This window comes from Pteropus vampyrus, unplaced genomic scaffold (genome assembly GCF_000151845.1).
Source record: "Pteropus vampyrus isolate Shadow unplaced genomic scaffold, Pvam_2.0 Scaffold160, whole genome shotgun sequence".
Classification (NCBI taxonomy): Eukaryota; Metazoa; Chordata; class Mammalia; order Chiroptera; family Pteropodidae; genus Pteropus; species Pteropus vampyrus.
The window spans coordinates 710194-732313 of record NW_011888941.1 but is presented as its reverse complement, the minus strand read 5'-3'; the positions used below and the strand labels follow the sequence as shown (position 1 = coordinate 732313).

Here is a 22120-nt window from a genome sequence, read left to right as displayed (position 1 = left end):
TATTAAAGTGCCACCACGATATCCCTGTCCACCCATATTTATTGAGTCCCATTTATGTGTCAGGCCCTGCACTAGGTGCTTCATACACAGTATTCCAGTTAATGTTCCAAACAATCTGAGCCAGTAGGAACAGCTACTTATTACTCTATGGAGGAAGCAGGTCCAAGAGATGAAATAACCTGGCCAAGGGCCACACGGCAAGTCAGTAAGGCAACAGGGTTTTAAGCCAACACTGGCCAACTCCAGATCTCATGCTCTTTCCTCAAAGGGTTCAACCTCTCACGTGTGCCCTTTACACAATTCCTAAAGCAAGAGATAATTCATTCCATAATTGAACTGGCTGATTCACGGGAGCTAGTTACTCTGCTCTACTTTCAGAAAATTGTTTAAAAGTTTCCAACCTTAAATTGATATCTTATCTATATCTTGAAGTTACAATACCAGTCAACTGGCTAACCTATTCTTTTTTTTTTTCTAAAGAGATACATTTTAATAATTATGACAAAATTATAGATAATAATGTTCATTGAGATTATATCGAAAAGTTAGGTTTATATAGATTGAGGAATAACATATATTTCTTAAATGAAAGGAAGTTCCTCATTTTTTTCTTTTACACAGTGGAAATATCTTTACAGCTTTTGCTAATCAGCAAAATAGTATAAAGTCAGATATATATATAATATATAATACTGACTTATAAAAAGTAGGAAATAAGTTCTTCTTTGTCCCCCAAACATGTTTTTAGCATTTCAATGTACATTCATACAGATTTTTAAATACATGTTACCATATTTTACATAAATGGAGAATACAACATACACCATTTAAAGTCTTTTAAAAACTACAACAATATTGTATTTTTCTTTCCATGTAAATACATATAAAATTATCTCATCTTCCTACTGTGCCCATGAGAGAAAATTAGTTTATCCAATCGCTAATGTGAACATTTTCTTGTTTCTACTATCTGTTTATAAACAATGCTGCAGTAAACATGTGAGTGCATAGTGCTACATACTTGTCTTATTATTTCCCTGTAAGTTTTTAAATGCACCTAATTCTTGATCAAGGGGTTAATTTTTATTAATGATTAAACAAATGACTGTACTTTCCAATATCAATCTATGGTCTATATCAGCGGTTTCCGTAAAGGGCCAGATCGATGGTAAGTATTGTAGGCTTACAGTCCACATGGTTTCTGTCCAGCTACCCAACTCTGCCACTACAATGTGAAAGCATGAAAATAAATGAACGTGGCCATGTCCCAGTAAAACTTTATTTATAGACCCAGAAATTTGAGTTTTACGTAACTTCACATATCATAAAATGTTATTCTTCTTTTAATTTTTTTAACCACTTAAAAAAGTAAAAGCTATCCTTAGTTTATGAGCTGTATAAAAACAGGTGGTGAGTTTGGCCACAGGCTGTGGTCCGCCCCGTCCTGGTCTGCATATAGGACCTGATGATTCAACCAGGCAAGACAACAAATTTGTGTTTCCATGTACCCCTTCCATGTAACCCAAAGGTTAGTTATCATGTGCTTTTTAAAAACTCTGTTACGATGTGTGTAAAGTTATCAAGTAAACCAACATTCTTTTCTAAATTTTAATAAACAAATGACAGAGTAAAAAGTGAATTTCTTCAGTTGTTACTTACTGGATTCATTTTATATTGTGAGTGGTCAAATATGAAAAAAGAATATAAGAATTGATGTCTATTTATAGAACATATTTATCCTGGCCCTTTTTTAATTAACTGGTTTAATATATAAATATATTTATATAAGTGAACGTGTTATTTTCAGAATGGGTATTTTATATCTTTCCTATGACTAGTAAAACACATTTTAATTAAATGGCAATTTTTAAAGATGTACCTTGTACCAGTGAATCTTCATGTCAGTTTTGTTACGGGTGAATTCACTCAGTTCAGGGCAAACTAATGACCCAGAAGTTGACAAGGTAAGAATTTGTGGGTATGAGATGAAAGTCAGGGAAGCTTCTGTCTTCTTAAAAACCCTGAGCTCAATGGACATTTCGTCACAGTAAGAGGCATTTCTGATTTAAAAGGGGGGAAAAAAAGATAATAAATGGCAAGGCAAAATAAGAGTAAAACTAAATGAAATTAAGAACAATTCTCCAATCCTATTAAATTCTGCATTCTGCATTTTTTTTTTTTGATTACTATTGCAATACTTCTGTTCCTGATCCTTTTGAATACTTGGAAGAAAAAAAAGCATGATAGCATAATTGTGACATATTTAGCCTTTTAAGCCGAATTTTAACCCCATCGAGAGCCACTAGAACATCCCCACATCCTCTTTGAAAGGGCCTAACCCCTTACAGATTCTGGGGCTCCTTGAGCAAACGTTCCAACTTCCTGGTCCAGGAAACTGTATCCAAATAAAGGAATTGTTTTCTAAAAGCTACTGTCTCCAAATAAAGAAAAGGACAGAGGATATTATTTAAAACTCTTAAGTAGAAAGACGAAAATATAAGTATCTCACTCAGTTCCTGGCTACTTAAGAAACACAGGACATCAACAAAGACAATGAGAATGTGTGTTATATAAGAGGGCACAGAGGGGCAAGAACTTGCATAGCAAAATGGAAAACAGTCTATATCCAAAGAAGAAACGAAATGTGAAAACTATATATGAAAGAAGAGAAAAAAGCTTTCTACCTGACTGCTAAAAGAATTAATTCAAATATATAAATCAATATCTATATTATATTCTATATCCGGTTGATGGACAGAAAAAGGAGATGAACAAACATTTTATGCACAAAGAAATGCAAAAGGTTTACTATAACCCTGAAAAACGCATAATCTTGCAGCAAGTCGCAGAGATGCGAATGAGGACAAATCAAAAGAACAGTACACACCTGATAGTAGTCTTCCTGGCAGGTCCTCGTACTGAGGAGGTGCCTGCCAGGCATGTTCTGGGTGCTCAGCATACATTATTTCATTTAATCTCCAACACTATGAGTTAGAAATTATTAGTATATCATTTTTACATGAGGAAAATTGGGTATACAGAAATTAAGTGATTTTCTAAGGCTGTGTAGCTACTAAGAGATCAAACCAAGGTTGGAAGCCCTTTAGAGTTCTGAGAATACCCTTAAATCAGGGCAATATCTCCAGAACCCAGAAACCAAGCTTACTAGACATACCAAGAGTTACAGACCTGTTCACATTATCGATCTGGTCTTCCCCGTGAGCAAGGTACTCCACGAAAATAACCCAAAAGAAAGAGGAGTGAGGAGTAATTTGAAGACCACGCATATTCCCCACCGCAAAAGGGCATAGTTGTTAGTGCCGTTCACCAAGTCAGCCCAGTTCTCCCGTCCTTAGCACACGGTGGCCCCACTGTGGGTGGGTGGAGCTACATGACAGTAGTCAGTGAGTTGCCTGTGTGTCACTGCTACACCAAAGTCTTAATAGCCAGGAGAGGTGCCCCCACTCCCACCCCCAAGTGTGTCTCCTTTTGGCACAGTGACCAACATTTGAAATAATGACTGATCCTTCGGCCTGGGTCCCTGCGCGTCTGCCCAGCCATCTTGGGCTCACTGCATGTGTGATAAATAAGCCTTTGTTGTTTGCAGCCACTGAGATCTAGGGGATGTTTGATTCGGGCTCGTAACCTTTTCCACCCAGACTGACAGAAGAGCCATGTGGGCTCTAGATCATGAGATTATGAAAATCACAGGAACACAGCAGTTTCATGTCCTATGACTGCAAATGCCAAAGGGTATTGTGGCGGCTGCTGGTGATTCTCATGGGATCTGAACTCCAGTCTTAGACTGGAAGAGAATTTTAGAGCTCAGCCCAGTAAACTGTCCCACATGCTCCTAAGGCTTGACCCACAGTTGGATTTCCACAGCCCCTCAATTCCAGATCTGTTCTATAAGAGCAGAACATAAAATAAGGGTATTAGGTACCTTTCTTTTAATTCAAGTATAAAAACAAACTTTAAGACAAACGTGACTCAGCCCTTGTCCCCCTGATTTTCAGTAATCAATAAGTATTGCCTTTGGGAAAGAAAGAGAATTTCTTTACATATATTGACCACCTGCTATGGTGCTCCCCACACTAGATGTTTCTCATGCTATGGTTTCGCAGAACCCTCTGCACAAACCTCTTTACAGAGGAGAAAACGGAGGCCTATAATTGTCAAGTGAAAAATGAGAGGGTTCAGATTCACATCCACGTTCTCCTGACTCCAAATTCCATTCTTTTTCTACCGCACTATTAATTTTCCCTAGTAGTGCTCCTTAGGAAAAAATAGGATGTTTTTGCACTAGAAAGGAAAGAAAAACTATGCATTTATAGCTATTGTAAAATCAGGTGAAGAAAAATAACAGCAGGGCAAAGAGATCGTGTGACAGGAGTGCCGTTCTAGAGAAAGCTATTAAAGAGTTGACATTTGAGCAAAGGCTTGAATGAAGGAAGAGGGAGCCCTGAGTACGTCTGGGGAAAGGCTGTCGGTGGGAGGTATTTCAGGAGCAGTGAAGAGGACAGAAAATAGATTCTCATCTGTACAATGGATTTTGAAATCCAGGTCACCAAAGAACTGTGAGAGAGTCCGTTCTTCAAGGAGCCCTCACCCCACCCTCATCCCAGAAGGGCTTACCTGACGGTGCAAATGTAGGTGCCGGAGTTCCCCTGCAAGGCTGGCACAATCCAGAGAGCACCATCCTCGACCCGTACTTGTGTCTCTTCTCCTCCTGGGGCCATCCCAGCAGAATCATTTTTCCGCCATGTCAGGTTGACGTGGGGGCTAGCCGAGGCCCCCAACCAATACCGCACCTGGGGGCACCTCAGGACCACTGGCTCCCCTTCCACCCCAAAGGTGGTTTTGAAATGCTTGCCACGAAATTGGCAGTTTCCTGAAGGCACTGAAAGACAGAGAGAACACAGTCAGGTTTTGGATCCAAAACCTCCCTTTGATGGGCACATCTGAGAACACAGTGTGTCCCTTAACAAAGCGTCCTATACCCTAGGGACCCTATTATCCCCTCCTGTTATAATGGCTTCAAAACTCTCAAATAACAAGCTTAGGGCTGCTATCAATTACAATTTATGTTTTGTTAGGAAAGTTAAATCAGGTTCACACAGTGATGAAAAAAATAAAAATTTTGGCCCTATTTTTCACTTCTTTGTCATTAAAGTATATCTGACTAAGTTCAGATACAAAAAAGAAAAAAGAAAAAAAGAAAAAAAGCTTAGTTGTTGGGACACGTAGTTAAAATCCAAAGGCACCTTTTATCAAGGACAAAATCGCCACTTCTTTGGTTCACTCCTTTGGCAGGAATGGCGGATGCCAGAGCAGGAACCCGGCAACGGAAGACATGGGCCAGCGGAAGCAGTTGTCACTCACCAAGGCATGAATAGTTAGACCTTGCTTTTTTAAAATTCTTTGATTTCTTATTTGCATCTCATCTTTTTAATTATTTTATTGAGGTAACGTTACGAGTCAGTAACATTATATAAATTTCAGGTGTGCGGCATTATCATTCAACACCTGCGTGCTCTATTGAGTGCTCACCACCCAAAGTCTAGTTTCCTTTCGTCACCAGATGTTTGACCCCCTTTACCTATTTGCCCTCTCCCACACCCTCTTCCTCTCTGGTAACCACACCTTGTTTTTGATAAAAACAAAACCTCCCTAGGTAAACACCCGCTTTCCCCAGAGAAGCTGCAAGCAAGCCCCTTTTGTATGAAAGAGTCACTTCTCACCTGTGCGTTCCTCGGGCTGAATGGTGAAGGCAGAGACACCCACTATCAACAGGTACAAGAAGAACATTGTTCCCGACAACTTCCAGAGGACTGAGGAAGTGGAGATCTCAGGCCTACCACCCTGTAACCTAGAGGGAGACACAGAGGGGTCACCAGGAACCACAGATACCTCAAGAGAGGATCTCTTGAATATTGTCCCAGGGGCTGGTTCTGCAGGCTTCACCTGATGATGGAAGCCTTTTCGTTTAGTAAGAAAACTCAAAATTGTTGGATTTGCTCTTCTACGGTTATATTCACTGAACATGCCTAACATCATTAGTAACAGCACTTACTAACTATCTTGGAATAGGAGTTCCATATCCTAAGTGTCTCTCCCTCTTGAAGTGTACCCCATCGCTCCCTGCCCCTCAGCCTGAGATGACCTTTCCCCAGCTAAGTCCCCTGCTCTATCCTCAGTTCTTTCAGGTATTTCCTCAAACATCACTCTTGGTAAGGTCTTCTCTGACCTTCCTGTGCAAAATCGCACCACCCTCCTACCCCAATACTCCATATTTTCCTCTCTTGCTCCTTTGATCTCTGTGGCATTCACCATGAGCCATGTCCCTCTCTAGAATGTAAGCTTCATGTGCACTAGCATCCTACTTTATTTTATTCACAGTTACATCCCTAAATCCTATTTGTTGAATAAATGAATGAATGAGTAAATAAAGCACTAGAAGTCAAATGATCTTCATATTTTCTTTGTCAGATATCTGTTCCTATAGTCATTGTGGATTAACTCTTACTTTACATGCAGTTCTGACATATGCTGAGGGATTCTACAGACTGCTAACTCTCTGGTCTAGAGCATCCCAGAGAAAAAGCAAAATGAGGTCCAAAAAGTGAATAACATACACAAGTTTATGAAGCATTCCTCCCCATGAACCTCCACAAGCTGGTCAAGTACCTCTGTATCTCTCATCAGTCCCTCTCATACTATATCAAAATTGCCTGTTATATGGACTAGCCATTGTCACAATAATACTGCAAAGAAACCACCCCCAAACCAAATGGCATAAAACAACAATCTTTTATTCTTGCTCACGAGTCTGTGGGTCAGATGGAAGTTGGCTGACCTAGCTTAGGCTGGGTTAGGCTTGGCTCTAAGCTTCAGCTGGGATGAAGTCAGCTCCACGTGTCTCTTGCCCTCTTTGGACCAGTGACTTCTTGGGAGATGATCTTTTCATGTGATGGCAAATGCAAGCAATGTGAGCAAAAGTACTTAAGGCCTTGCTCAGAACTAGCTCACTCTTGTTAGCCTACATTCCATTGGCCAAAGCAAGTCATGTGGCCAAACCTGCTATCAGTGGGGTGGGGAAGTGCCCCTACCTCTAGTAGGAGGAGCTGTGAAGTTACACAAGGAGGGAGAAGAAATGAGAGCAATCGTGCTATCTACCACACCTATTCTTGTCTGGCTCTCCATGGATGGAGACAGCCTTGAAGACAGAGGACCGGTCTTATTCACAGCCTTCATGGTCTACACAGTGCCCAGTCCCAGAAGGTACCAGGGAATATTGATGATTTAAAGTATTTATGATTTTTAAAAGTATTTATGATTAAAATTTGAGAGTGATGAGTAAATCCAGAAAAAAAATCCCTACCACTATCCCTCCCCTACTTCCTTGAAGGAGTTTGGCTTATTCCTTGTTCCTGGAACACATATCATTCTGAATGGCTCACAATAAAGCCAGGTGGCTCTTAACTGGCCATGCCAGGGTTGGCAAACTGAGGAAGTGATCCTTGCACTCCAGGAATCTTCCCTCATCAGCTGAGAGCATGGGCTCAGAGCCGCAGTCTGAACTCCCCCTGTAGTGGTATAAGGCCAGGGCCAAGCAGTGAAGGACCTGAGACTCTCCCTGGAGCTGGGTATCTGCCCCAGGGCTGCCTCCTGTAAGCTCATCCTGCATCTACTTGGTCTTACCCTTCACATGTTTCTGAAACACGAATATTTCCTGTAACTTTATCTCTATTCCCACCCTCAGGGTCACCAGGCCACTCGTTAGCATAAAAGTCAAATCGACATTGACCAAGTTGCTTTGTCCCTTTTGAACACACACTTAGCTTATCATGTCCCCAACTGTACTTCCCCAGTAAGGTTTCAAAAGAAGTAGAAGTTAGATACACCAGGTATAATCAATACCATAAATGAATGAAGTCGAAGATGCTAATATAGGAACTTATATAATAGTGACAGCTACTTTGCTAAACACTGAACATTTGTTCTTTCATTTTAACCCCATGATGTGACTATCATGCCAGTTTCACAGATGATATAATAGAAGAGATTAAAGAGGTTAATATCTTATAACTAGTAAGCAGGGGATGAAATCCCAGGACTGGTGATTCCATAGGCCTTAGTCTTTAAAAATATAGTTTCTGTGACAGATGTTACTAGTTTCCACCTCCAATATCTGTTCTCTCCACTTATCCAATAATTGAACCCCTGACTCTTAACTAAATGCATCAGCACCCCACACAAAGACTACATTTCCCATCCTCTCTTGCAACTAGGAGTGGCAACATGACAAAATTTGGGCCAATGAAATGTAAGTGGAAATGTTTGATCTTCCTGGGAAGGCTACTTAAAAGTTTCCACTAGTCTTCCTTTCTGCTGGCTCAGTGTGGATCTGATGGCTGGATTGCAGCCACCATCTTGGGCCACAGAGTGTTGTGTTCTCACTGGTCCTCTTTCTGGTACTCAATTGTTTCTGCTGATTAACTCTAAAAGGTCATTTGAAAGGCAAGAGGAGCTGTGCAGCCTCCCCGTGAATAAAAGGAATCCCTCTCCCCACCCCGACAAGACTCAGGTTCAGGCTTAGCCTCAGATTATGTGAAGGTTTTGATCACGTATGAAATTCTTTTTAAACCAGAAAGTCAGGCTGCATCCATCCAGGGGCAGTTACTAGCTGAAGCTTCACAGAGCTACAGAGCTGGAAGAATCAGAGAAATCTAGTCCTATCGCTTTCTTTTTCAAGTGATCAAAGTGAGTTGAACGTTTATCCTCTTCTCAAAATCGCACATCTGCTCAGGGTGAGAAGTAGAGATGTTTCAACAAGGACCCTGTTCCAGTAAAACAAAATTCTAAAATGTTGCCCCCCTCAAGTAACGGCCACTCCCCACCCACCCCTGCACGCACCCAGGCTCCCCAGCCAAGAAAATTGTCCTGGCTTCTTCTCATGGACTTTGGCAAAATAGCTGCTTTGCTGTGACCTTTCCAGGAAGTGGCTTCAGACAATTCAAGCACAAACACACAGCAGTGACCATTTTCAATAATCAAAACAATAATCAAAGGTTGGAACCGAAATTGCCAGCATGCGGGAAACAGTAAGTCTCCCTTTAGCAGACCCAGAGGATAAAGAATTGGTCTTGCAGAGGTTTGCAGCAAAACACTTTTCTCCTGCCCTATTTTCTTTGAATTACAGATAATTTGACATTTCTGCTGGAAGAAAGAAATTTTAAGGGCAGATGATTACAAGTTTTTGAGTTACAAGTCTATCATTCTTTATGTGTGTCAAATAACCGTGTTTTACCACACTCAATGTAAGAACAGAGGAACAAGATGAAAAAGCAGGGCCAGAAATTAAAAAAAAATAAATAAATACGAAGGGGGGACAAAAAAAATTTTTTGAGGGTTTAAGGGAGGAGGAGGACCTTGTTAGGTTGGAAGGGTTTGTTGCCCAGCACTGAGCCAGACAGGGACTGGGCCCCATTCTCCCTGGTAGCCTCACTAAGGCCCAAGTAACCGCTTACCTGCCTTCGATGCCCAGGTGTCTGCCTCCTGCTCATGGATGGTACAAATTACCTAACCTTTTAATTTAGTTTTGAAAAATTCTCTCCCCCAGCTCCCATGTGCTTGTGTGTGTGTGTGTGTGTGTGTGTGTGTCTTAATTTACCCAGAAACTTTTCTTTATTTCTATCCTCACCTCATTTCTAGAAGTTTTCAGGCAACTGAGTCTCTAAACTCTGAGTCATGTGGTACAGCCATCCATAAACAAAAGCAAGGTGACAGATCCTAAATATTAACAAAGTCAAACATCCGTTGGGCCTTAGGCATATTACTTAGTCACCTCTAGCTTGTGAAATAAATTCCTAAAAACCCAAACATGCTTTGGGCACATGGTACAAAACCTTGTGAAAGCCATGGGGAAAATAAGTATTTATATCGAAATTAAACTTGGGAATTTTGTAAAATTCAAAGCTGCAGCAAAATTAAAAGTAACCTGAACTCAATGTGTGGAAAGCACAGACGGGTAAGAGTTTGGCAAGTAGACCCTCTAGTGAAATATCTGACCAGGTTTGAGGCAGCTTTTGTTGAAAATTGTCCTGGTTCAAAGCAGAACCCTCGATGAGTTGTCCACAAATTATTTCTCTTCTTTAGAAAAGAGAGAAGCTAGTTCACCACCCCCTCTCCAGAATTAAAGGAGTTCAGAGCAGCATGATGGGACTGTTTCTGGTCTGCATGGCCAATGGTCATGTCAGAATGACAGCATCTCGATGTCCTTGACCGTGGTGCAGCCTGGGGAGACAGATTGCTTACTGGAAGCCGTGGTGTAGGAAGACTCATCTTTGGCAGAATTGGGCATTGGGCCACACTGGGCTCACTGTCAAAGGAGAAGAGCTACAGAGGCAAAGACTTGGCTCCAGCAAGGGCTACACACTTTCTTTATAATTTTACTTTCTACCAATATGTGTCTCATCCCTCTAAAACCACTCCTGCCCTATCAAACCTTTTGAACTTGACCAACTTCTTCCCCAAAAACCATTGACTTAGAGTTTCAGTAAATTAACTCAACTCATCTTCCCACTTACTCAAACCTTCTGTTTATACTGCACTCCCAGTAAGCCTGAGTCATTCAGCAGGCTGGACCATCAACCAAAGACACTTCCTTCACTTTCCTCCTGCATCTGGCCCTCCAAGACTAACCACCCCACCCCCCACCTGCCCCATGAGACCATTCTGCTAGCTCAGAACAGTTGCTGTCTTTCTCCAAAGTGACTGACATAGGAGCAGTACCCAAGAGGCCTTTGGCACCCAGAGTACTAATCCACTAAGCTTCAATCTCCCAACCTGACATTCATGGAAGACGACTCATTGCTCTGAACAACTCCAAAGAGCAAAACTCATCCCTATTATAAACATGAAACAATAGAAATAGACTCAGACAGATTAAGCAATTTACCCCAAGGCCATAGAGCCATTGGAATGACAAAGTAGGGCGTAAACCTGGGTCTACACTATCCTCAGTCTTGATATTGATTCTCTGCTCTGTGGAATCACCAGACCTGGAGCTGGAGAGGGCTCCAGAAATCATTAAGCTTGGCAGCCCATCTGACCAGTCTTCCCAAACGCAGCATTCTCCACAGCTGGCCAAACTACCCCTGATAAGATGGACACTTCCAGTCTTGAGAAGCACTCGTGATCAGAAACTTCTCTGTCATTTTGCAATGCAAATGTGTCCCCCCACAAGCTCCACTCATTGGTTCGATTCTACCCCAGGAGGCAGCTGAGAAGAAATCTATCTGCACCTCCCAACAGTCCTCAGATATAGGGAGCCCACACAGGGGAGTACCATGGAAAACACGTGGGCTGTAGAGTTCGTGCCAGCTGGACGGTTCAGTGACAGCAGACAGGTTATATGGCCTCTGTGAGGCTCAGTCTGCTGATCAATAAAATGGCTGTGGCCTGGCATGCATCACAGGAGGGTCAGATGGAATGCGATATAAAAAGAAGTTAACAGAGAGTCGGTTGGCAAAGGGAAAGCACTCGACAAGTGGTCACTCTCGTCAGCAATTTGCAGAAGCAGACTCAAAAACTCAGGGAGGTAAGTAACTCTCTCAGGAACATACAGCTGGCAGACCTGAGTGAGAAGTCAGAACTTCCCTGTCTGCATTCCGACTAACTCCTGTTAAAGGTCCAGCACACGGCACAAGAACTTTCTGGGATCAGTCAACAATTTAGCTAACACCAGTTACCATACCAGAAAGGTGTGCAACTTTATCTAATGGAAACAAATAAGGCTGTGTGCACATCCATGTTACGGAAGAATGTTAACACATAAACACACACAATCATAAATGCACACATGTGCGTGCACACACATACACACACGCATGCGTGCACACACACACATATCCAAAGCCCACTTCACTCTATTAACTAGCTATGTGATCTTGGGCAAGCCACTAAGCCATTTGCGTAATCTAGGTTACAGTTTCTTCATCTCTGAAATGCAAGGGTTGGGCTGCTGAGGGCTGTATTATACCTTCCAGGTGTATAGCCCTAGGGTTCTAAGTCAGTATGGATTTGAACTTAGGCTGCAGTCCTGGGCACAGCTTCTATTTCTAAAGCATCAAGCCAGAGGCTTAATCAGATAACCACTGAATTGAGTCCACTCGCTTCCTTAAGTGCCCCAGCCAGCAAATGGCAGAGCCAGAGCTCAAGACTCTTCTAAAGATGCCACAACAACATCTCTCATCCCACATGGTTCTCAATTGTGTGACCGTGACATTCCATCATCAAAAGGTGGAGTCCAGCTCACCTCCCTTGAATGTGGGCCCGCCTGTGACTCGAGTCCAACAACAGAATGATGCTGGGTGAACTTTAAGGCTAAGTCAGAAAGTGCCATGCAGCTTCTGCCTGGTTTCCATGAGAGGCTTGGTTGGGGAGAAGCCAGCCACCATGTAAAGGGTCCAACTCCCCCTGAGACCACCTTGCCAGGGAGGTCAGGTGTAAGGGAGCAGGTTGATATTTTCAGCTGTGCACATCCTCACAGGAATCCCCTCAAAGTCACCAGCCATGTGAGTAAAGCCATCTTAGACTTGCCAGCTATGAACCACTGTTTGAATTCAATTGAACCCCATGGAGCAGACGAATCACCCAGCTGAGCCCCTCTCATATTCATGGGCTACAGAATATGTGAGTTAGAATAAAATGTTTGTTTTAAACGACTAACTTCCGGGGCAGTTTGTTAGGCAACGGTGGGTGACTAGAAATGCTCAATCCAAAGCAGATTTGAGGTAGCAAATTAGAAGGAGGGAGGGCTGGTGGAAGACAACGCACAGAGAAAGAGGTGGTGGCTGATCACCCAGTAACAGGGGAAACAGAGAAACTACTAAAACAGATGCAAGAACCAAAAACTACAGCAATCAGGGCCTTCAGAGCAGTCACAAATGGTCCCCTCCACCTCACTGTGGCCTACTGAAGATATCAGGGTATCACAGCAGGAAACAGTTGATGTTTATGAGTCCCCTGAACCACGAAGAACAGTTTAAATTTTGTTGAGAGCCCTCTTTCCCTAGAAGAGGATAGCGCATAGCATATGTGATGAGGATAATATTATAATTACCTTCCCATGTGTTTCCCCTCTTGCTATCTCTGATGCTTCTGCCACCATGGCCCCAGGAAAGGGGGAGAGCAAAGGCATCCTCAGGAAGGAGGGAAGGAAGTAGATATGACATTGGGGAAGTTCCTATCTGGGGGGAAAGGGAAGTAGAAGAAAAAGCTTTGGGGGCTCCAGGGTGAAGGGAGGACAGCCACAGATGAAAGCAGGCAGATTCTGCTCCCTCTTCTGGCTTCAAAATCTCAGTGCCAAGAGATGAAAGGTAGAAGAGAGGGGGAAGCTGACAGCAGAGGCATTTTTGCTCTGCTTTCAAAGTGGGTCCCTCCAAGAATCCCAGTGCAGTAAAAAATAAGGAGCACCGACCCAGATGAGGTGCTAGGGAAGAGTGGAAACAATGGCATGGTGTGTTTAGGTAGAGACGGTAGGTAGTAGACGGTCTCTATGAGTTCTGTTTAGAGAGTGGCCTCCAGGCTCTTGTTCTTCGATAGAGGGAACTAGTGATGGTTTCCTGCTCACCGCAGTTCTTCGCCAGTGGGAAAAATAGCCACGTGACCCCCTGTGCTGCCAGTAGAGAATGGGACGTAAACTGATATCTGGGCCAATGTGGGGCGGCCGTGATGAAGGGCAAGGTGACCTAGAGCTGAGACTGCAGGATACTCAGCCCCTAAGGATCAGCTGTGGAAACATGTCCTTACCAGCTGGTGAATAACCACTTACTAAAGGCCCAAGCCCTCCACCCTCTCGACCTTGGCTTTCCTGATGCTCCCCCACGATCCCCGCGTTCCGGCAACAGATAGTGCAGCAACCATGCCGACTGGTTGGTGCTCATGCCTTGCTCATCAATAAATATTTTGATGTCACCTACACAGGTAGCCAACCAAAGCCAGAGAAGAAATGAGGACACAGCCAAAACACAGAGGACCTGTGGAGTCAGCGAGAGGCACATCAGGGCCACATCAGCCACATCAGCCACAGCATCAACTCTGATTCAGCTGAAAGACAAAACTGTGGGTTTTCCCAGCCACAGACCTCATTAGTAGATTCAGGAGGACACCACATCAGCCAGGTCCGGGGACAGCTCATGGAAGCCAGTGAAGACCCTCACGCTAGTAGATATGGACTAGCTACCCTCCACATCGCATGCCCTGGGGACTCAGCTTCCCTTCCTTCTAGCCTTCCTGGCTAGAAGAAGGTGGTGAGGTGAGAAACTCTGAGCATCTACCCAAAATAGGATGACTAAAACCAAGAGGCAGAGTCGAGCCCGCTGAGATGGGATAACATGTACTGGTTGGTTTAATTCCTTTTTCCTAATGAAAAGTGGCCTCAGGAGATAGATGAAGCTCTCATTAGAAGAGTTAAGGGTACTTTTCTGTGGCATTGACCTGCAGTGATTATAAATTTTCACCATGCTACGTATAGTTCCGAAATATTTCCTTCCAAAATTGTTTCATTATCAAAACAGATGGGATTTTGTTTTTATGCTAGGAGATCATCTTCCACTTTCCGGAAAAGTGTGCCCACCTGAAATGGCCTGACCTCTGAAGGTCACTGAAGGTGGCAGCTTTTTCCAGCCCTGTGTCCAGCATGGCCACGACAGCAGATAAAAGTCAAGCACAAAAAAAAAGAAAAAGAAGAAGAAAAATAAAAACCATGTGATTTTCACCTAGACTGTGTGGGAAAATCCTTTGCTGAAAAAAAAACCCAGAAGACAGCCCAGACTTATTGGATTTCCCAAAAAGTCTCGCCAAGAAACTCTTTCCTCTACCCTGGGGCTAGGGGCAACTTTTGGGTTCACTCATTCGTCCTCTGTGGCTTCGCTCAGCTTTTTGATGCTCAGCCAGCTTATTCCCTGGTGGTGAGAATCCTGCTTTCTCTCCCTGCCATTTCAACTGATCTACTGAGCAACATGATGTGGTAGAGAGACTCGTGTCCAGCAATATCCGGAACTTTTCTACTTTGTGGTTCACACAAGATTTCTCTTCTCTGCATCCTTAAAGTTAGGCTTGACCACGTGACTGGTCATAGCCATGAAAAGGAAGCAGGAAGGACATGGGTCACTCTCGGGCTACCCATTTCTCTTCTGGGGCCCTACCTCCCCAGCCCTTTCTTCTCCTGAGCCCTTGTTTATCAATAGTGGCCAGTTAGGATGGTCAAGCCATCCTAATTCCATCCGTGGATCCACTCACGAGTTCCTGAATGTCTGTTTCTCCTACCATTAAACAGAAGAAACACTTATTTCCCACCCATGCACCTGTTCAAAAACGGTCTGAGCCTACCAGATGGTCTCTGTAAGTTCTCTTTTGAAAATGACCTCAAATGGCTGTGACGAGCCATCACGGTCTGATGCAGCTGACCAATGACGATGATGCAGCATGAGCAAAATATCCTCGTGTTATACTAAGCTACTGCAAGGTTTTAGTTGCAGTATAACTTAGACTGGCATGCACAGCAGTCAAAGAGAAGAATTAGGATATTATGTTCACTTTCTATGGCTACGTAGCAAACTGCCACAACACCCATTTATTAGCTTATCTGCTGTGGGTTGAACGTCTGCCTCGGCTGAGACGAAGTCTCTGCTCAGGGTCTCACAGGTAGCTAGCGAAGTGCAAGTGGCTATTGGCAGAATTCAGTTATTTATTATTGTACAACTGAGGTCCCCACTTTCTTGCTGGCTGTCAGCCAAGGCCACTCTCAGCAACCAGACGCCACCCAGCATTTCCTGCCCCACGGCCCTCTCCACGACATGACAGTTTGTATCCTCGAGGCTGATAGAAGACATTAGGTGTGGCTTCATATCTCTCTGGGCCCTAGACCTTCTTTTAAAGAGCTCACTGGTTGTGTCAGACACGCCCAGAATGGTCTTCCTTTTGATAAACTTCGAGTCAATCTGTTGGGGACCTAAATTACATCTGCAAAATTCCTTCGCCTTTGTCTTCCGTGTAAGGTAACCTATCATGGGAATGACACCCCATCATATTCATCTATCCCGCCCTCATTCGAGGGGAGGGGCTTAGACAAGGGCATGAATGGGTGGCAGTCATCTTAGAATTCTGCCTACCACAGGCCTTTATGAAAACGTCCTGATGAACATTAGTGCTAAAAAATTTAGGCTCCCTCCAAAGCCTCAATTAACATCTTCCTTGCTCCCAAACAAGAAAACCTTTGCCCAAATATTCTAAAGTATTGCTACTCAAAGCACAGCCCGTGGACCACCAGCGTGGACATCGCTTGTGAGAAATGCAAATTCTCAGGCCCCTCCTCAGACCTAGGGAGTCAGAATCATCTGCATATTAACAAGACTCTTAGGAGATTTAAGAAGCACTGATCACTAAAACTAGCTTCTTCTTCAGTAAAGTAGGCTGGTACCTGCATGGAGTGAGAGCACACACAAAACTAAATCCATGTGCCCTGATCACCCCAACCCTCTCAGAGTGGTTTCTGAAATTTTGCTGTCAGAATCTCATAGTCTGATGACGATGGTCATGATATCAAAGATGATGATGACAATGACAAGGATACCGAAGATGGTGATAATAGCTAACACTTACTGAAGATCCACCATGTACCAGGCAATAAGCAAAGGTTTGAAATGTATTATTTCTTTTAATTTTCCCAACATTTTATGAACCACATACTATTATTTTTGTTTTTGAAACTTGCAGAAATTAAATAACTCCTCTATGGAAACACAGATAAGAATGGTGGGGCCAGGATTTGATCCTTGTCCCTTTAACTTAGGGTTATAGGATCATATTGTCACAAGCTGTCAAAGCTCACAAAATGAGAATCACAGGCCAACTCAACTTGTGAATGTGCATCATTCAACCAAAGTGTTGGTGTGATTTTTCACTGAATGTCTTTTCCCAGGGACAAGCTCATCCCAGTTGGCCACAGGCCCTCTCACTTTCAGCCTCACCGATTTGACTTACTGCAGCGGTTCTCAACCTTTTTGGCTTTAGGGACCGGTGCTCCTATGAGAATCTAATGCCTGAGGAACGGAGGTAGAGCTGAGGCGGTGATGCTAGTGCTGGGGAGCGGCTGCAAATACAGATGAAGCTTCGCTCATTCGCCTGCCACTCACCTCCCACTGTGCGACCTGGTTCCTAACAGGCCATGGACTGGTACCGGTCCATGGCCCGGCAGTTCCCAACCCTTGACTTACTGAATGCACTTAGGTGTGCAATCTCCAATTAATTCCAAGGATTCTTAAATTTCCTCTTGACATTTAATGAAAAATTTAGATGACATAAATACTTGCCAGAGAGTCTTAAAAATAGCAAAGAAACTTGCTCTCTAATCCATCCCATTTCATCTGATGAATGAAACTAACATCCGGAACATGAAGTTATGTTCCTAAGTCACGCACGAAGATAATATCCAGGTTTTAAACTGGGCTCTTTGCCCCCAAATCAAGTGCCATCATCATTCACTTCCTCTTGTTTAATAAATTATTTATGATACATGAAACAGAGGTTTCAACTAAATTAAAGCATGCTTCAGAAACATTTGGATTGAGTTTAATGCAGATACTCAGACTTCTTTCCTGATTGTGCTAGTTGGTGAGTCAAATACCCATTTATCTGATGAGAATCATCGAAACACAGGTTTTGAAAGGAGAAGTAAGTCTCTGAGTAGTTTATGAAGGGTAGGACAGTGAGGAGGGCAAGAGGTGGAACAGGCTAGTGGATTTCAGCCTTGGTTATCCATCGAAATATCCTGGGAAGCTTTAACAACAGCTGATGCCTGGGCTCCAACCCCGAGCTTTCTGATGTAATTGGTCCCAGGTCCTGAGATTTTTAAAAGCTCCCCCACCCCCATGATTCTAATGCTCAGCCAGGGCTGAGAACCCCTGGAGCAGGGACTCTGAGAGGCTAGAGAATCAACATCGACACGTCACAACTTTTCTTGCAGCCCCACTGGCTTCAACCCATCAGCTGGCCACAGAAACTCCCATGTCGCTTTCATGTTTTTGCTACCTCTTCCCTCCTCCTGTAAGCAACACTCCTTCTTGGGCAGAGAACAAAATCGATGGGAGACTGAGGTCAAGTTTCCGACATGGATGGACTCACTCATTCCTGCTGTGCCTACTTCTCCATCTGTTAGATAGAATAACCTGATCTAAGACCTCACCCCCTCTAGCACTGGTGCAGCCCAGAAGGTCTCTTTGAGTTCTGTTTTGAAAACGGCCCCCAAAGATTCTTGTCCTGAAATAACTCACTCGTAGTTTTGCCACTGGACATGATACCTCCTCTTACCTCCTAAGGATTCCCAAATTGATTCCCAAATTGTGGTCCCCGGACCAGCAGCAGCAGCATCACCTGAAACTTATCAGAAGTGCAAGTTCCCCCCGTCCCGCACACCCACCTACTGAATTAGCCTCATGCTTTAGTAAACCCTTCAGGTGATGGGTGCCATGGCAGGTTCAAGTTTGAGAACCACTGGCTGAAGGCACCGTCACGATCAAGTGTCCCCATGTAGAAGGCAGGTGTCGATAACATAAAAAGACAGCTGGAATCTGGGCTCCTTGACCTACTTCAGCTGTCGTGTGGCTAGAAGCAACTCTACTCTCCCAGCGCCAGGGCAGAGGGACCGTGTTGAGGGCAAGGCCTGCTGTCAGAGCAGGGAAGCTGCTCCCAGGCCAACCGGGAACAAATGGGGCAGAGACATCTTTCTTGCCTTTTAGGATAACCAAAGAGGCTAAAAAAAAGTGGAAAACAGAACAGACAAGACTGTTCAGGTTTGAGGGAAGGGCTCCCTCTATTGTGCGAGTGGGAATATCACAACAAGCTGATGGAAAGGAGCCCACTGCCCTCATGGGAGGGCCGTGCTGAAACAGGCCAGGGAAAGGGCGAGCTCAGTGGCGGTGGGAAGGGGATCCGCGGCGTTCCACCTCGTACTCTGAGCTGCTAGGAGGGACTGGAGCCACTCAACTGCCTCAGTTTACAGAAGAGGAATCTCAGAGCTGAGGAAACTTGGCCAAGCTTGCATCACAGTAAAGGCAGAGCTGGCACCAGGGGGAAGAGGACTCCTGAGGGAGCTGGGGCAAGAAGAGGAAAGCGGGGTTCAAGAGGGAGAATGGCTAGCGGCAAGAGCAAACATGTAGGCAGCACCCACCGTGTGTCAAGCTTGACTCTAAGTGCTTTCCTTGATTCAGCTTCACGTATGCTCCCCTCCACCCTGTGGCCCTCCCCTTGTCAAGGTCACTGTGTGCAGATGGGGAAATTGAGGCACCGAGCTGGTAAAAATAAATTGTGTGTTTTACTTAATTATAAATGAGGATAAAACTAATTTTTTCTTTTAAAGAAAAAATTCTTTAAAAGAGTTCTTTAAAAGAAAACGAAGCAAGGGATAAAGATAAGCTTAACACATACTGATCATTTGTTACCGACAAGCTCGTGGTCACTGGGCAGATGACCTCTGCTCAAATGGTACTCCTTATTCAGTGGAGTACAGAATATTTGAAAGACAGGCTAACTCTCTTTAAGTAACATCATACAGCTAGAAAGAAGTAACCAGTCCCTTTAGCCCCAGGCTCACGCTGCCCCCCTCCCTCCCGCCCCCCGCCCCCTTCTCCAAGATCACAGTGAGTGCTGGTGCTTGGCCAGCACCAGGAGCTCAGCGTTAGAAAAGTACACTCACTTCACAAAAGAAAGCATTGCATGCCTCAAGAGAAAACCACAGGACTCCTCCAAGGCAAAAGCCTCTAGTCGATGTGTGTCTCACGGGCACAGCCCTTCAGAAGGTGGAGCCCTATTGGCAGCATTCGTGGCCTCTCACTGCCTGTCGCTTTGGCTCACAGAAGGTCCCCAGAAACCCTCTGGTCCAGCCCCTTTTGTGACACGTAGAGAAACTGAAGCCCTAAAAAGTCAAGATCACCTTCACACAGGTGAAGAAGGTCACTGTGATGAGCATGTTCACCCAGAGGAGGCACCTGAGGTCCAGAGACATCGGGACAGCTGCCTAAGGTCTCATCTAGAAATGGAACCCAGGGATTCTGACTCCCACTTCTCTCTCTCTCCTTCTCTCCCCTTCTCCCTCTCCCTCCCTCTCACGTGCCTCTTACCTACAGCCGTGCATTTTTTTTTCACCTTGTTGCTTGTCCTGTCTCTGGGGAGGGCTGCCAGGCCTGACTTTCACCTCAGTGGAAGCTCCGAGTTGGGACAGGGATTTATATCCTCGATCTCCAGGGATTTCCTAATCTGGTTTGTGTCACTCTCTCCAACTGGGTGGCGATGGACACACCTTTTCCCTCTCACGGGGGAGCACCCCGGGCTATAGTGCTGGGTATGTGATCTCTCAGATGGGGAAGTGGCCAAGGAAACTCTGTGTAAGTTTCCCAATTTTTTTGTGACTCGCTAAGACTTACATCCTTCCAGCTGAGAGATGGTTATAAATGGTGTGTACTTTGCCCCAACATGAGGGAAGAGGGCCTGTCGGTTTTTATTCAGTGGGATAGTGGCTGTTTTCTCTCTTTGGCACCTTTCTGGGATCAAAGGAAGGTTAAGCTCATGAGTCCCCAGCTCCCAGTCTTAAACGATTTTTAATTGTTAAGTGAAAGAAAAGGGTGATTTTCCAAACCTTTATTACAGTTTGTGGAATTTACCTAACTGAATAGTTTGTACTATGAAATGAAAATTCGGTCTTAAGTCATGTCTGTACAAAATATATGTCACCTAACCTCCCCTAACAGACCCAAAGGTAGCATGAATGACGCCTCTCTTCCTGTCACAAGTCACCCCTATCGGGTTAGAAAGGGCCACAGGAGCTTGTACCACAGACACACAGGGCCAACTTCAGCCCTGCTTCCCCACATCACTGATTCAAAGCCCTGCTGTCCAGCCTAGATGAGGCTTTAAAAAGCTTGTAGTCCAGTGCCCTCTTTGACATGGACAGGAAGCCATGGGGGCCAGGGAAGGGCTTGGCCAGCTCCAAGGAGGCATGGGGCCATGACTTCAACCCTGTGGGTCCCCGAGTTCTCTTGCCTACATGTTGGGACGTGTGACATAGTTTAGGCAGAGGTGTAATAGAGATCCCCCTGTTGGTGGATAGAAGGAAAGAATACTTTTCAAAATGTCCTTTAAAAATCTATGTTACTAACCTTCATGAGACTTCCTATCTGATTTATTCAGATATTAAGATTCTTCCAGATGAAAAGCCAGATGCAGAAACTCTGTTAGAGAAATCTTAGGAATTTCATATCCAGAACAAATGGCTCCAAGTCAAAAGGACCCACCGGCCCTAGTTTTATCCTTTTGCTAACAAGAAAGGCAACTCTCGGAGGTCATGACTCAGACTGGATAAATGAAATCTGAGAAAAATCCAGTGTTGAAGCTAGATGGAAACTTAGAGATGTTCAAATCCATCATCCGGTTAAGAAAGCAAACTGAGGTACAGGCACCTAGGGGGACCACGCGTGAGGAAGCTGTATTAATTTAATGATGTATATAACAATTAAAGATCAATAGTGTTCTCATGGGAGCTGGGAATACCCCCAAAATGGAGTTAGTTGGGCAAGGGGTAAACGCTACATTTTCCGTGTTTATTCTTTTTCTGAGGACCAGTTGAGGGGCAATGTTCGTTTCTGTCCCATAACATTGACGTGGTAAGAGTAAAGACTGAGCTGTAAATTCGGGGTCAAACTAAGTCGGTTTCAAAGGTGTGAATTCATCCCAGCAGAAAAACCTCACCAAATACCATCATCATCCCAGGATGAAGGGCATGAGAATAAGCAATCACCCTCCCGGTGATCGAAGACATCAAGCGCATCGGTCTCAACTGACCTGCCTCACTTGGGATCCTAGCTATTAAACAGCACAGGGCAGCCCACAACTTAATATAGCCAGAGAGGAAGTGAAATCATGCAATCTGCCTTTGGCCGTGCTAAAGCATAACTGCTGATCTTGTGATCTATAAAGAGGAATTTACATAACCTCACGTCTTGCTGTTGGAAAACTCCATCACGAAGCTACAAGAATTGCTTGAATAGTCCTTTCAAGACGG

At 44.2% G+C, this 22120-nt stretch overlaps 1 protein-coding gene across 2 annotated transcripts in view; it reads right to left on the bottom strand.

Moving 5' to 3' along the window:
* The window catches only part of IL1R2 (interleukin 1 receptor type 2), a 29289-nt gene extending 9045 nt beyond the window's left edge, over positions 1 to 20244 (bottom strand). Inside the window, exons 1-4 of one of the 2 annotated variants that reach the window (XM_011370119.2) lie at positions 20184 to 20244; positions 5742 to 5869; positions 4636 to 4900; positions 1880 to 2060 (exon numbers count right to left, since the gene is read on the bottom strand). In XM_011370119.2, coding sequence (XP_011368421.1) covers positions 1880 to 2060; positions 4636 to 4900; positions 5742 to 5869; positions 20184 to 20197 — 588 coding nt within the window. In that variant the 5' untranslated portion in view covers positions 20198 to 20244. Of the gene's footprint in view, positions 1 to 1879; positions 2061 to 4635; positions 4901 to 5741; positions 5870 to 6825; positions 6979 to 20183 lie in introns of those variants that run through there. The other variant, XM_011370120.1, reaches the window with a different exon arrangement.
* Positions 20245 to 22120: the final 1876 nt, after the last annotated feature.